This window comes from Pogona vitticeps, chromosome 1 (genome assembly GCF_051106095.1).
Source record: "Pogona vitticeps strain Pit_001003342236 chromosome 1, PviZW2.1, whole genome shotgun sequence".
Lineage (NCBI taxonomy): Eukaryota > Metazoa > Chordata > Lepidosauria > Squamata > Agamidae > Pogona > Pogona vitticeps.
Window position 1 is genome coordinate 329,236,898 of NC_135783.1, and position 14,783 is coordinate 329,251,680.

The 14,783-nt window shown below is 36.2% G+C and overlaps 1 protein-coding gene across 16 annotated transcripts in view; it reads right to left on the reverse strand.

The window, feature by feature from the left end:
* Positions 1 to 14,783, reverse strand: part of EML5 (EMAP like 5) — a 108,083-nt gene that overhangs the window by 77,792 nt on the left and 15,508 nt on the right. For 14 of the 16 annotated variants that reach the window (XR_013540786.1, XR_013540785.1, XR_013540787.1 and 11 more), the window contains exons 3-6: positions 10,346 to 10,444; positions 7,890 to 7,958; positions 3,696 to 3,881; positions 802 to 937 (exon numbers count right to left, since the gene is read on the reverse strand). Coding sequence is in view for 7 of the 16 variants with exons in the window: in XM_072986531.2 (XP_072842632.2) it covers positions 802 to 937; positions 3,696 to 3,881; positions 7,890 to 7,958; positions 10,346 to 10,444 (490 nt within the window). In the remaining 9 variants the exon portion in view is untranslated. Of the gene's footprint in view, positions 1 to 801; positions 938 to 3,695; positions 3,882 to 7,889; positions 7,959 to 10,345; positions 10,445 to 11,772; positions 11,834 to 14,783 lie in introns of all 16 variants that reach the window. The other 2 variants (XM_078383717.1, XM_072986534.2) reach the window with 1 other exon arrangement.

The following is a 14,783-nucleotide window of genomic DNA, read 5'->3' on the forward strand; positions in this document are numbered from 1 at the left end:
TCATCAAAAAAAAACCCCTAGTACAATGTTCATCAGACCTGAATTTAAAACTGCATTAATGTCAGCTGTAACTTCTTTACAGTTGCTATCAAATGAATAATCATTAAGTGTTCAGAGCCAAAGCATAGCAAACCAAACCTGTCTCAACAACTACTATCTGAGAGGTGGGTAACATGTGGGCCGCATGTAGCCAACTAACACTTCCCAAAATATTTTTTTCTTTTGACCACTAGATGGTAGAAGGGGTCTTCTGCAGTAAAAAAAAGCAAAATAAGACAATTTCTGTAAGGAGAAAATACAGTGGCCACTGGTCATGGGAACAGCTCTACAAGGTTCTAGGATGGGAATGTGCAATTTTCAGATCTCTGGAGATTGCCCATACCTGTACTACACAAATGGAATCTGGCACCTAGTCACAATGTTGCCAGATGCAATTGTTCAACAGAGCAAAGCTTTAATTCTTCTCACCATACCCACACATCTATTAGGGTCTCCTGTTCAGAAAACAGCAAGAGAAACACATGGTGGTGCTACTCTAGATACTTTAGGAGACAGTGCTAGGACCCCTCTTGTCCATTATTATTGTGAGAATGAAGACCCTGTGACACAAATACTTCATAATGTAGATACACTATTTTTCTTCCATTGCCTTACTGCCCCTCATCTCCAAGCAGTGAGGCCTAACCCCTTAGACACACAGCAATCTGCCTGCACACAAGGCAAGAGAATTATCTTTATTTTTTAGTGTGACTCCTAAAAAACATATCCCTTTGGTAACATTATTCAAACAGGGTTTTTTACCTTTATATCCCTGGTCTGTTTCCCTGAGATCAATCACAGTAATAGGTTTAAAACTTAAATCCCAAAGGCGAACACAGCCATCCCTGCCACCAGTGGCAAAGCCTTCTTCACAAGCATTCATGCTGAAAATTCCTGCCTAAAGAGGAACAAACAATATATTTAACTCTGTATACAACTCGCAGTAATGATTATGTAAGGCAAAATCTTTAACCTTTTTGTCATGCTTCTAAGGTATTATATTTAGTCAAATAACACTGTTTCATTTTAAATTGAAAATAGCAATTTTTGATCAGCTTTTCTTTTTTTTAAATGACTATGAATGTTACTGTACCACACAACTGTAAAATGCCTGTGGCAGTGAAATAAGAAATACTGCTCAGCCATTCTAACATTTTTTTTCTCCTTGTAATCACAGCGACTGGCTAGAGAGACTAATCAGAAACCTACTAACACAAATGCATGAGTGCACTACATATTGCCAAACAAAGATTTTTCTGTCTGTGCTAGTAGTAATCCGGGCATTGCAAAGTCAATTTAAAACTTCAGTTTCAAACTGCTTCCCAGAGAGGGATGTAAAATTTCTGAAAATTGCCATTTTTCCAGGAAAAAAATGGGAAAAATATCTTTTTTTCAAAAAAATGATATTTTCGAAAATTTTACATCTCTATTCCCGATGTGAGGAAAAAACTGCTTACTAATAAGGGCTGCATTTTTCACCCTACCTAGCCATGACTCCTTCTTATAGAGCTCTATAAACTACTACAATCTTGAAGAAAGCTAATGAAGAAATGCTGCCAAAGTGCCATGAGGAGATGCTCTAGGATGATCAGAGACTGAGAGAAAGGCTCAACCAAAATTGTTGTTGTCATGTGCCATCTTATTGAACAGGAGGTTGGACTAGGACTAGATGGCCTTATAGGCCCCTTCCAACTCAGTTATTCTATGATACCAGTTTATGGTGACCTTATGAATTAATGACCACCAAGAGGTTCTATCACCAACAGCCCTGCTCAGTTCTTACAAACTCAAGGATGTTTCCTTTGTAGAGTCAATCCATCTCTTACTTTGTCTTCATCTTTTCTTGCTACCTTCAACTTTGCACAGCACTATTAACGTTTCCAGTGATATTGTCTTCTCATGATGTTCCCAACATACAATAGCCTGTTTAATAGTTTTCGCTTCTAGCTCTTCAACCAAAATGACACAGAAGTATAAGCCAACTACTGACCTCCCTAATCCCTACCCTCCACTCTGCCTTAGTGTTAGAGGAGGGTTCTGATCTCTTGAATATCAAATGCCACAAGACCAGCAGCCCACTTCCCAAAAATAGTTATTTCTATTCTACTAATACATATTCTACTACTGTAATATGAAAACAACAATAAAAACTCAGATAGCTGGAGAAGACTCCACTGTAATACAGGCAGGACCCACAGATTCTTTTTACTACTGCCAGATGGAACTCAGAATCTCTCCAGCTATGGCCAAGACAAGACAGCTCCCAACCCTTTCAAAAAGCATACAGCTGGGGTAGGGGTGGGCACATTTTTTGTGATGATCATATATGAAGATAGGCCCAACTTTGTGTTTCTCTGGTGTAAGACTTAAATCTACGCATATTCTTGCAAGAACTGAAGAAGAGATCTTTTTGTTCTAGATAACAGATGGGCAAAAAAGACTGCTCAAAAATAGGAGCCATGTTGTTTTTGTATTTCAGAATAACATGGCTGTCTCTGAAAAGCTAATTATGACTATCTACAGTTATTCAGGCCAAATAGGACAGAAAAAGTGCAACATAATATGGAAGATGAACCCAGAATATTGGTATATCTAATAGTAAAATATCTCACTTGATGAGCTTTACCAGGTAAACTTTAAACTTTTTATTATCCAAATCGATCACACACAATTTGATATTTGCAGAAAACATTATTTTTCATTCCTGCAATCATGCTCCGATAACAGTTTGATTAAAGCAGACCTGTGCACAGAAAGTGAAAAATGTTCTTCCCTCAGTTCTACCCCACAATCTTTTAATGATTGATTTGTACTTGGAAACAGACAGAGGAAAACAATGGGCTGTGTTGTGTTGGCTCACAAGACTGTTAAAACACTTGGTTAAATTTGCTATATTGTTTCTACTTATATTTAATTAAAACTTGGCCAAGCAACATGATGGTATTTTATACAGGATGCCTGTTACCTGACCTTAGCATTGGCTTGAATCCACACAACTTGAACATTCACTTCTGTTAAAGAATACTTAAATAAATTATTCAGTTAGTAAGAAGGTGTACTATATACATTTCTCATGTAAAGTCCTACAGTAATCATAATCATGTGAAACAAGGAGCCATTACTACCTGATTATATTTTCTCGTATTATATTTTCTCATATAATTTCAGGAGGAAGGAAAGGAGGTGGAAGTCCCGTTACCCAAACAAAAATCCATTAATTAAATGAGCAATTTTATCTATTGAAAGCTTACAAATAAATACAGTATATCTTCTGATAAGCAACTATAGAGAAACCCCATGAAAAATCTAAGCATGAGTATGAATCATATTTACGCAGATAATTTATCACAGATAATTTGAAGAAATTGCAAGCTGAAGAATAGTTTCACAGTAGCATGGCACAGCTGTTTCACTAGAACAGTACATGTTAGCCCAAACTGTTGAAGAAATCAAATGTCCCTCTTGCACACTCCCAAGCTTTTACAAGGAGTAGGTTAAATTAGGATGTCTTGATCTATGGTGACACCAACATACAGTAAAACTGCAACATGACATCTCCTAATATCTTGTTATTATTAATTGAATAGATATCCTTGTTGCAAAATCGTCAGAATGTCAATCAATCAGAAATCCATTCGTTTCAAAAGGATACTTACAGCATGTGCTCCCTGTATGGTTCTCACAAGGTTGACTCCTTTCCATACATATATGTCTCCATTAAGTGCACCAGAATATGTAACTTCATCTCTTGCACAGGCGAGGCACAATATAGTTTGGAGATCACCAGTCTTACCAAAAACACCACGCTTTGGTGTCAATGAATTGCCACATAACGTCCAGAACTGCAAAAGTTAAAGCAACTCAAAGTTTTATAAGGAATGCTCTGCCTTCAACTTAGAAAAAGCTAGGGCATGCTGCCTAGACTAGTAGCAGCAGTTCTGCGTACTCATATCTAGACACTCTGGGCGGAGGAGTGGGGGGGTTTGACATATGTCAAAATTGATTTGATGGTGAGAAAGAGGAGGATTAATGACTGAACATAATGTTCAAAATATAAGAGCCAAGGACAAGAGGTGTTCAAATTTTTGTTTGAATTTTATATAATCTGATAAAGAATCTGGCACGACAGTGCTGGCTGGTAAGACAGCTGGTTTTCTGACTGTGGAGCCAGAGGTTAGGAGTTCAACACCCCACTGTACATCCTAGAAGAGCCAGTCTGCGTAGCCTTGAGAAATTTGCATAATTCCAGGATGCCCCCAGAACTACTTCTCTGTATTATCTAACTAGAAAACCCTAGAAAGGGTTACAATAAGTCAGAATTTGGCAATCTATTAAAGACAGTACCATTTAGAAGTAGTATAGATAGTGCCATTTAGATTTATTAATTTAAAGAATCGTGTTTATTCTGACAGGGATTTAAAATTCTAGTCTTTAATGAAGAGGTCACACAACAGCATGTTTAATATATGTAATTGGGTTTTTTGTTTTGTTTTATATGTTGAATTACTGAAAAAACAGCCTTTCTATATTTCAATACAGATGGTAGAAAGCAATCAAGTTACCATGGAAACAATTAAACTATGTATTAAAATGCCCTAAAAAATATATATGAAAAACATTCAATCCCATTTTTACAAATTCATAAGGCATAATCTGTCCTCCCAAGCAGAAATATAAAACAAGATAGGAAAAACAGTACAAGCTATTCCTGAATTCAGCTAAACAGAATTTACTAAGAAAAAAAATACATACTGCTTTTCTTTTCAACAGCAATTCAAAAATAGTACAAATCTACAACAAAATCATTCACAGACAAAGCTCCCGCTAAGAAACAGAAGCTATTTACCAAGAATTTATATTTTTTTTTAAAAAATAAGTTAACATGTTAACTTCTACTCAGTAAGAATACACCACGGTGCTACAGCCAGAATCCTTAGAAAATAAATCAGGATCAATGTTTTGGGTTTGATGGTTTGTTTTGTTAAAATTACATGGGTTTTTTTTTAAAAACACCTTAACTGAACTTACAAGAAGAATACAATTGTAAATACTCATTTTCTCTTACCTTGGTTAATATTACATAATCGGAAAAATGTGGATAACCAGTAAAGCTACCCATTAAGCAATATATTCTGTAATACGTTGCAAGAAAATAATGGTTGAGAAACTACTATATATTTTAGATCCCCATCTCTACCTGTGGAGAAACAACACTGAAGCAATAATTACTACTAATTCTTATGATCAACTGCCTCCCTCTTTATCTATGAACATATTTTCTTTTTTTGTATTGGAAAAAGAAAAACCTTCCTCTATGCCAAGAGAGGGCAAATGCAATAATATTTCTATGCATGCACAGAAATAGGTAGGCAAGCATTTGCTCAGAGAAGGCCTCAGAAGTAAACATGAAAACACACATACAAACACAGAGGTAACAAAAAGGGAGTTAATTTTTGTTTTTGTTTTGCTTTAAAGTTAGGGAAGCTAGCAATGAGGGCCTTCATCTTCATCAGAACTGTCTTAACTGGAGGGTTAATTCTTAAAATTAATTTTTCACTTAAGTTTCTTTGCATTAAAACCTGTTCAGAAAGGGCAATGACCTCTGACACTGCATCTATCTGTCTAAGCACAAAGGATATAACAAGGGTCTCTGTATTATATTGTCCAATTGCCTGGCCTGTTCTTAACAGTCAACACAGGATGTGACTTCTACTTTAACTAGAAGAAAGATGAAGTCTGTCACTAATAGATTTCCTGATTTCAAGGCTAAAAAACCCCTGAACCGTCATTCACGTCAAAATGATGAAATTCGCCTATAGTAATGTGTCCTGCTGTCTTTTTTCATCAGCTAGCACTAGCCTTTTCAGGGGAGGGGGCACAGGGTAGGAAACATTTGCCAGGATAGATCGCTATCATTGTTCCATTATAATGCAGGTTCATTCAAGTTGCAGGAGTTCAGAAGAAATGCTCTCTTATTAATTGGAGGTCTACAGCATTAACCATTCATTACCATTTTGTATCTTGACCGCCACTATTAGAAAAAGGCAAAAGAGTTAAGGATTAGATGCAACTAGGCTAAGTGGGAGTTTCTTTGTTGCTGACTACAGTCCAGAAGTGGTCAGTGATCCTTCCTGACCTCAATTACTCTCTTTGGTACTCAACTTTCAAGAACATTATCTCTAGACAAGATACATGTTATCCAATAGTTCCTTCTAGCTGCACATGTGTTTCCAGTTTTTTTATATCTTGATTAACCAAAATACTATATTTTGGCTACTTTAGGAGGGCAAAGGTTTTAAAGAATTGTTGGGGTAGGAATATTATACATTTCAAAATTCTCCAGAGTCTGCTGAGCTAATTGTTCTCAGCACTTCAAGCTATGTGAGTGGGGTATGAGCTCTGTATATGGACGTGTGGAACCACAAGAGATAGTGGTTTAAACTGAAATAAATAAGTATTTGAAACATGTTTTGTCTAATACAGGAAATAGTTTCCTCTTTCTTCTCTTTAACTTCAACTTCATTGAATCAACCGTCTTTCTGTAAGTACCCCACTATCCCAATCTAAGTGTCTCACTCAGAAAGCCAAGCAGTTGCATGGTTTTTGGTGTGGTGTTGAAACTGAAATTGCACTGATTATTTTTCCTGTAGAAGAAACAGAAACTTTCTGGTTTGTCAATGTCTCTCAATAGCTTCCAATAAGGGTACTGTACATATGCATCCTTCTGTCTTCCTAATCTAGAACTGGGGTGCTATTGAAAATTGGCTTCATTCCTATTTAGTAGGCAGGTTCCAGAAGGCAGTAATAGGTGATGCTCCTCCCCACCATGGCCTTCAGTTTACAATGCACCATAAGGTTCCATCAAAGTCTTCCAATTTTTTCAGATCTACATAAAGCCTCTGGGAAGGATAGCATGAACATTTGATACAGATATAATCAATTCACAGGTGGACCTGTCTTACTATATGTCTGTTTGTCTCTCCTTTTGCCAATATTAAGAGTCTGTGGGAGATTCTTACGTCTCAATAGTATCTGGAAGTTTTAGACTTGATGAGAATGAATAAACTGAAACATACTTCAGACAAGGCATGAATATTACTCCTGAGGGGGGGAGGGCATCTTGAATTTGAGTTTCGGCCTGCTCTGGGTGGGTTGCTGCTCACAATCTGGGAGTACTTCTTGCAATTTGATCACCAGGAAATAATGGTGGTCAGGAATACTTTTAACTAACAGTGTCTCATGGAACCGAGACCTTTCTTGAAGAATTCAGACTTGATTTTCAACATTCAAGTACTTGTTACCTCCATATTAGATTAATGGAATGCACTTTCTTATCCTGTTGCCCTTGAAAGCAATGTAGAAGCACCAGTTGCTTCAGAACACTGCTGCACGTACTCTGACAACATGGTTCTGATCACATTCCACACATCACCTAACATCTTCACTGGTTATCATGCTCAATGCAATGTTTTGACATTGACCTTTAAAGCTTTGAAGACTAAAATACCTCAGAAATGGCATCTCATGATGATTTTTTTGACATAACAGATCTTAGATCTCCCATCATCTGCTTAGGTCAACAGCTTTTTTTATAACTGGCCAAAAGTTGTTCAAGCAGAATATATGAAAGATTTCCCCAAATATAATGAGGAATTGTGAAATTGTACACTGTACTTTGTGCATATGCTTCTCTTTTGTAAATCAGATAAAGAGGCAACATGAGAGCTGCAAATATTTACTAGGAACCTGCAATGCGTATAATAACATATTGAAATTACAGGATGGTATTTGAGTGAACAAAATTGCTATTCAGCTTATATAGTTGTTTAAATACAAAGCCATCTTCTTACCTTAATATGTTTTACACCACAGCTGACGAGTTTGTTTGGTTGGTACAAGTCCCACGAAATATCAAATATCTGTAGAATGGGAAAGAAATCCAAGAATTAAAAAACAACACTTTTTTCAATTAATCAGAAAACTGTGGTTCAAATCCTGTTGCTTAGCAGCAAGCTGCACTAGAGTAGGCCCATGTCAATCACTAAATTCTCAGTAATTCAATAGCCCTACTCTAGTGTTATTTACTATTCTAAGCAACATGGTAAAGTCACAAATTTGCAATAAAGAACAGAAAAATCCCATATCTTCTGATACAAAGAAAGCACAAAGATTAACTAGAAATGTTTTAGCCTACTTTAACTTTCTTAGGCTGATATAATAAGCAGTAGAAATATGTACAGACTTGTCATGCACATAATAACAACTCACAACGGTACAACAAACATCAACTTAACTTTACAGCTTTAGACATATAACATAGTACCTCTAACAAATGTTGGAAATGCAAATCAAAAGAGGTGGTGGACTTGTAGGGAAGCTAAGACCTTTTGGAAACTAGTCGTTGAGTTTTTACAAAAAATATTATCCTCTATAATTCCATATGAACCTGAATTGTTTTTGTTGAATATAATACCAGACTCAATAGAAAAAGAAAAAAGATATTTGATCATACATGTAACTACAGCAGCAAGAATTTATATGCCAAACACTGGGAAAAAGAGGAGACTCCAACAACCCAGGAGTTAATAGAAAAAAATCCTGAAGGAGCAGAAATGGATATTTTAACTGAAGTATTAAAAGATAAAGAAATTGCTGAGGCTAGAAAAAGTGGGAAACTTTGTATAAATGGATGAGATATGAGAACATGAATGGGTTAAAATTATGAGAAATACAAGATACAACTTTAGATTGATAAATGTGGAGTAAGATTAGTAAGAAACATATTGACAAATATAATAATGGTATATATTGTTCTCTATCACATTCTGTATTTTTATTTACCCAAATACTCTGATCTAAATCCCCTTCCCTATGATCTTCCCTTACCCAATGAAAATTATTATTATTATTATTATTATTATTATTATTATTATTATTATTATTATTATTATTAGTAGTAGTAGTAGTAGTAGTAGTAGTAGTAGTAGTAGTAGTAGTAGTAGTAGTATTGTGACACTATGAATGAGTGATCTCCAAAATGTTATGGCTTTGTACACCATGACATTAAAACTATAGTACCCCTTTTTTGCTGTAATGGCGAAACAAGATCAATCTGCTGATTACCACCCTGCTCTGTTGTATTTCTGGACTGCAACGTCCAGAATTCTCCAAGAATTTCCAATTCAGAATTCTGGGAGTTGAAGCACAAAAACACAAACCTGCAGACTTTTAGATCACACCTCTCTAGAGAAGACTTTGTTCACTTCCAATTCTGTTGTACTCTCAACACAGTGCTTCCTCAGCTCAGAGGGCACTCCCAAAGAGCTGCAACTCCTAGGAAACACTAAGGCACACAAGAAGACCACACAAACTGTTATTGGATTAAAGTCTTGCTTAAAGCACAACTGGATTCAAATGCCACTGTGTTCAAATCAAATGTGTGTATACTGTTTATAAAGAAAAATTAAAAAGAAACCAAGGACTATGTGAAAGAGAAATATGAAAGAGAGAGAAAGATGAGAGTGAGCCGTCTCCTCAAATACAAGTGTCGAAGAAAGAGGGAGAGAGAAAGGAAAAGGAAGGATTGGTTGGAAGGAGGGTTATTAGAAGACTTTCCCAACTTAAGTGTAGGAGGATTATTACCTGATCCAGATAAAAAAGAAAAGAGGGTGACTGTAACAGAAACTCAAGAATAGACAGTGGTGGTTTTCCCTTGGGGGCAAGGTCACTGGAGGAGGGTGATCAGACCAGATTCGACTTTCAATCAGTTGCCATGCAAGGGAGACTGGGCCAGGCATCCTTGTTGCGGCACGATATGTGCAGTGAGGAGCGCTCCACTGAGGAAGCCCACAGACAAAGAACGGTTTGGACCAGACCCTTAATAAACTCTCCTAAGTTGCAGTTGGCATTTGTACCTTCTCCCTAAGAACAATTACCAGACCTTAGTTATTTTGATCCTGTTGAAGTCATTGTTGAATCACCGAATGTTAGTACAAATAAATCTGTTAACCATTCAAATGCATCTCCATGGTTATTTCCCACCAAAAAGGAGGAACTGCTTCAGTCTCCTAACAAACTCAATCACAGACTGCAAACAACAACTTTGTAAAAGCCCTGTGATACTATATTGAGGTGCTGAAGATTTTTTTCCAAGAATACCCAAATGTCTTTGAGGGGTTTTTTTGCAATTTCACCTTCCACATAGGCATTAAATAAATTTTAAAATACAATGAAGTGCCCCAAAACAGTTTTAGTTCTCAGAAGTTTTAATACCACCTGCACTCCTATTCTTCAGAATTATACTTACCCTGTCTGTATGACCAGGAGCCATAGATAACATTTTTCCTTTTCTCCAGTCCCACACACAGATTGTATTTTTGGAATCCAAACCAACTGAAAGCAAACGCTGGAAGATCCCAGAATTTTTTTAAAAAAAGAACAATAATATACATTAGTATTCAAGATGACAACATAATCCACACTAAATCAGATAAACCATAGATAGTAAGACTGAAATAATAATTCAAGTTAAAAACATTTTTAAAAGGTCAGTCAAGTACTACAGTCTTCCTGAAGATACATGTCAAGATCAACTGGACAACAGGGGAGGCTGTATTTATGTTATGGGGCTTACATCCTGTTTTGATATTATCTGCAGCATTTTCCAGTGGTGAAGTTCATAAAGAAACTCTAATATAGAAAAGCAGCTTTAAAGAGGGAGGAAAGGGAATCACTAACAAACATCCCAGTGCAGATGTAACATCTCTACTGTGATGAATGACAAACAGGCTTCTTCTTCAGCTGCATTTGAAAATGAAATTTTAAGCAGGATTACAAACCATCGTTCAAAAAGACTATGTTGTTGTTATGTGCTGTCAAATCAGAATTGACTTATAGCAAGCTAAATTATATTTAAAAAGTGGCTTTACCAGTTCTACACCTCCAGTGAGCTTCCATGGCTGAGCAGAGATTCAAACTGAGGCCTCCAAGTCCTAGTCCATCACTCTATCCATTACATCAGAGTACTCCTCCACCCCAGACTAAAAAAAAAACTATAGCTAGTCTTTAATCAAAATGTTACATGCCATCAAATTAATTCTGATCTGTGATATAGAGAATTTAGAAGTGGTTTACCATTCCTTTCTTCTAGAGCCACCTTAAGATTGTGCTGCTTGCCCAAGGCAGCACAAGGTGGGTGTTCTCCTGGGACACACAGTAGGGAATCACACTTCCAACTTCTAACTCTTCAGCTAGATAGTTAACTCACTGAGCTATCAAGCCAGTCATAGTAAGCATTAATCTAGTTTATAATTAATAGAGATGTAATATTATACCATAGTAAAATTCATTTCACTTTGTTTAGTTGTGTGTACCCAAAACTGAAGTAGGTACTCTTTAATTACGTAGTAGCATTTTATCACTGACAGTGACATCGAAAAGCTACAAAGTAGGATTTTGGCTAATAAATACCGAAAGAGGGTTACATTTAGAATTTAAGGGTAAAATTAACATAACGTAAATGTCTCTCTATATATATTACATCCACATTTTACACTGGAAGATTAAATGCTACCATAGCGGTTGATGGCAAAAATTGTTCAGCTTTACATCTCCATAGGTCTCTGAGGATGTAGCCTTGTGTCTAGATTCTTTATTCAAACAAGTTTTTGTTGTCATTCTAGTTAACAGAACAAAGCATACATTTTCAGGAAAAGGAAATACAGTAATCCTTACCTCATTATTTCATTTCTTCATCAGCTTCTATGCCAGTCCAAATTTTGTGTACATATCGTCCCTGCCAAGCAGATGGAAAGAGTACACAAATCCTTTTTGGTAATGTCATTCCATGTATACAAAGGGCTTGCCAGTGCTGTAATTCCCCCAACAGTTTTGAAAATAGCCCATATATAGTTATGATACATCACAACTTAATATTGAATTGACTTTATTTATTTTAAAGGTAGTTTATTTAAATACGGGTTGATTCTAACAGAGGTTGGCATAGAGAATTTTAAAGAAAATATGGAGGGAAAGAACAACAACAACAAAATCCCAGTTCCTTATTGATCCTCTAGGCCAGTCCAGAAACTGGCACCATTCCAAAACATTATTCTATACTACAAAACTGGGATTAGCACTCTCCAGTACTCTATAATATGTTCCTTCCAAAAGGGCTCTTCCTAAATTATATCAAAGCTATATAACTACAGTATAGTGCTTAGAGAATGAATGAAGCAATGCCAACCAGTGATTTACACTTGCAAATCATCATCTGTGATCTATTTGCTCAAAATTGTATACATCATTCTGTATATATTTTAAAATGTCTTCTATTCATATCTTCCAGGTATCCCTCTTTCCTTTCTCCTCATTCTTTTACAGACAGAAACAAATGAGCTTACTGTGCAAGCTAGCCCTTTATGTACAGAGCATGACATGAGACATCACTTAACAACACTTTTTGTACTCTCCATTCTGCTGCTTAGGTTATCACATATCCAAATATCTGGGCTGGCATAGAGGATCTTAGAGAATGACACACAAGCATACAAGAACATAAAAGAGCTCTGCTGGACTACACAAACCATCTATTGACTCCAGTGTCTTGCTTCCCACAGTGGCTAGCCACTTAACACTGGAAAATCCAGAAACAAGAGACGAAAGCAAAAGCCAGAAGCAACTAAACAGCAACCAGGACAAGGAGTGCCTCAACCCACTCTAAGGTTATAGTTGAAATAATACTTTTAGTAATTGTAGTGCTTTGGTATTGTAATTTCAGAATAAAGCCACCTTCCAATGATTTCCATTAGAATTAATACCAATTAACAACAATTAAAAGGGGAAAAAACACTTTAAAGCTACGTGATTAAACGTCATTGTTGGTACCCAAGTAAAAGATAGATTTTTTAAAAAATAAAATGTTACACTGATTCCTACCAGAGATATGCACCAGTATAAGCTCCTATCATTGTCCTTACTTATTTCATTGATATTCTACCATTGTACAATTCATTTCACTCAAAGTAGCATATACAAGCAAACATATCAGTGAAAAAGAATAAAACCTCACATTAAATAAAAAAACACTTTGAACTTTACAACTAAGTAGTAAAGGTAAAAGAATTTTTTCCAATCTGAAGAGAAATTAGAGTTAGGGATGAGATTTTTGGGTTTTTTGAACTACAAATACTGTAATTCTCCATTCTGGGAGTTCTTCCTACCATACAGATACCTTACAAAATCTAAAGGTGACGCAGCTGGGAGAAAGGTCTGACTTGGAAGGCTTTGAGGTTTAACTACACCCAGTTACACGTTAAACTGCATAAGTGGCAGAACAAGATTTCAGTCAATATTTGTTCAGAAATATTTTTTGTTGGTTAATACATTCAAAAAGTGTTTCATAAATGATTGTAATGAGGAACTGGATTGCCCAATTTTGTTTAACCAATGGAAGGTGACCTTACCTTCCACATTTTCTGTATCCATGGCTCTTAACATGTGACTTATCAAAAAAATTAAGTTTAGGACATGCTGGACACCACAATGCCTTTTTAGTATGAGTTAAGTCTTTAATTCTGGCACTGCAACTCATCTGACCCATTTCTTAAACATACACTCTGCTCATGTTCAGTCATAAGTTATTTTCAGGGAGGAGTTGTGCTAAGTTTGACATGAATGACTCCCTGACTTTTGTCAACACTTTCAAATTATTTGCTTGAAACCAGCTTTCAATTGCTTTTACAAGACCAATTGTAGGCAGGAATCCTTCCCTTTTGTGCCATCTCTATGCTCTATACCCTTTTCATTCTACCACCCCATCAATGCAGAACTTCAAGTACAAATTTGACATTGCATACAGTGGTGCCTCGCTAGACGATGATAATCCGTTCCACTGAAATCGCTGTTTAGCGAAATCATCGTCTAGCAAAAAGCATTTCCCCATTGGAATGCACTGAAACCTGTTTAATGCGTTCCAAAGGGGAAGAATCGTCGTTGTCTAGCGAAGATCGGCCATAGGAAAGCCGCTTGCGAAGCTTAGGTCCCGAAAACACCCGTTTCGCGAGCACGGAGAGAGCTGTCAAAATCATTGCCTAGTGAAAACTGGTTTGTGAAGCAGGGACCAAACATTGTCCAGCAAAATTCCCCCATAGGAATCACTATGGGGGAACCGCAAAAAGTTAATGTCTAGCGAAAAACCTGTCATGCGGGGTAACTGTCTAGCAAGGCACCACCGTATGTGCTTCATAATGCCTGACTAATTCCAGTGAGAGGTAGCTGATCACCTTAAAAATAATGCACATTTTTGTTAAAAGCAACAACTTTAGTAAAAACCTGTAATTTCTGGCACTGAGCTTCCTGAATTCTATAAATATTGAGATCAGTTTTGTGAAAAATCACTCACCTGAATAGCTAACATGAATAAGAACCAATACCAGATGAATGGGCAAAAAAGTTAGTACTTTTTCTTTCATATTGCCACCAATTTGTTTATTTATTTATTTAACTGCTTTTTACCAAATAGAATTTCACAATTAATTAAAAGTATACTCTTACTCAGTTAAAGGCAAAATTGGATATTATATTTAAATGAATTATAACAAGATTAGAAACCGCCTTATAAACTGCTGAATAACTAATATAGATATGCTTAGGCAGACTTATAAAAAAATTTGTCCTTTGGAGCCAATTTTTTCCCACTTACATATGTTTTATTTATTTGCGAAGAACATTCCTGCCATGAGTTA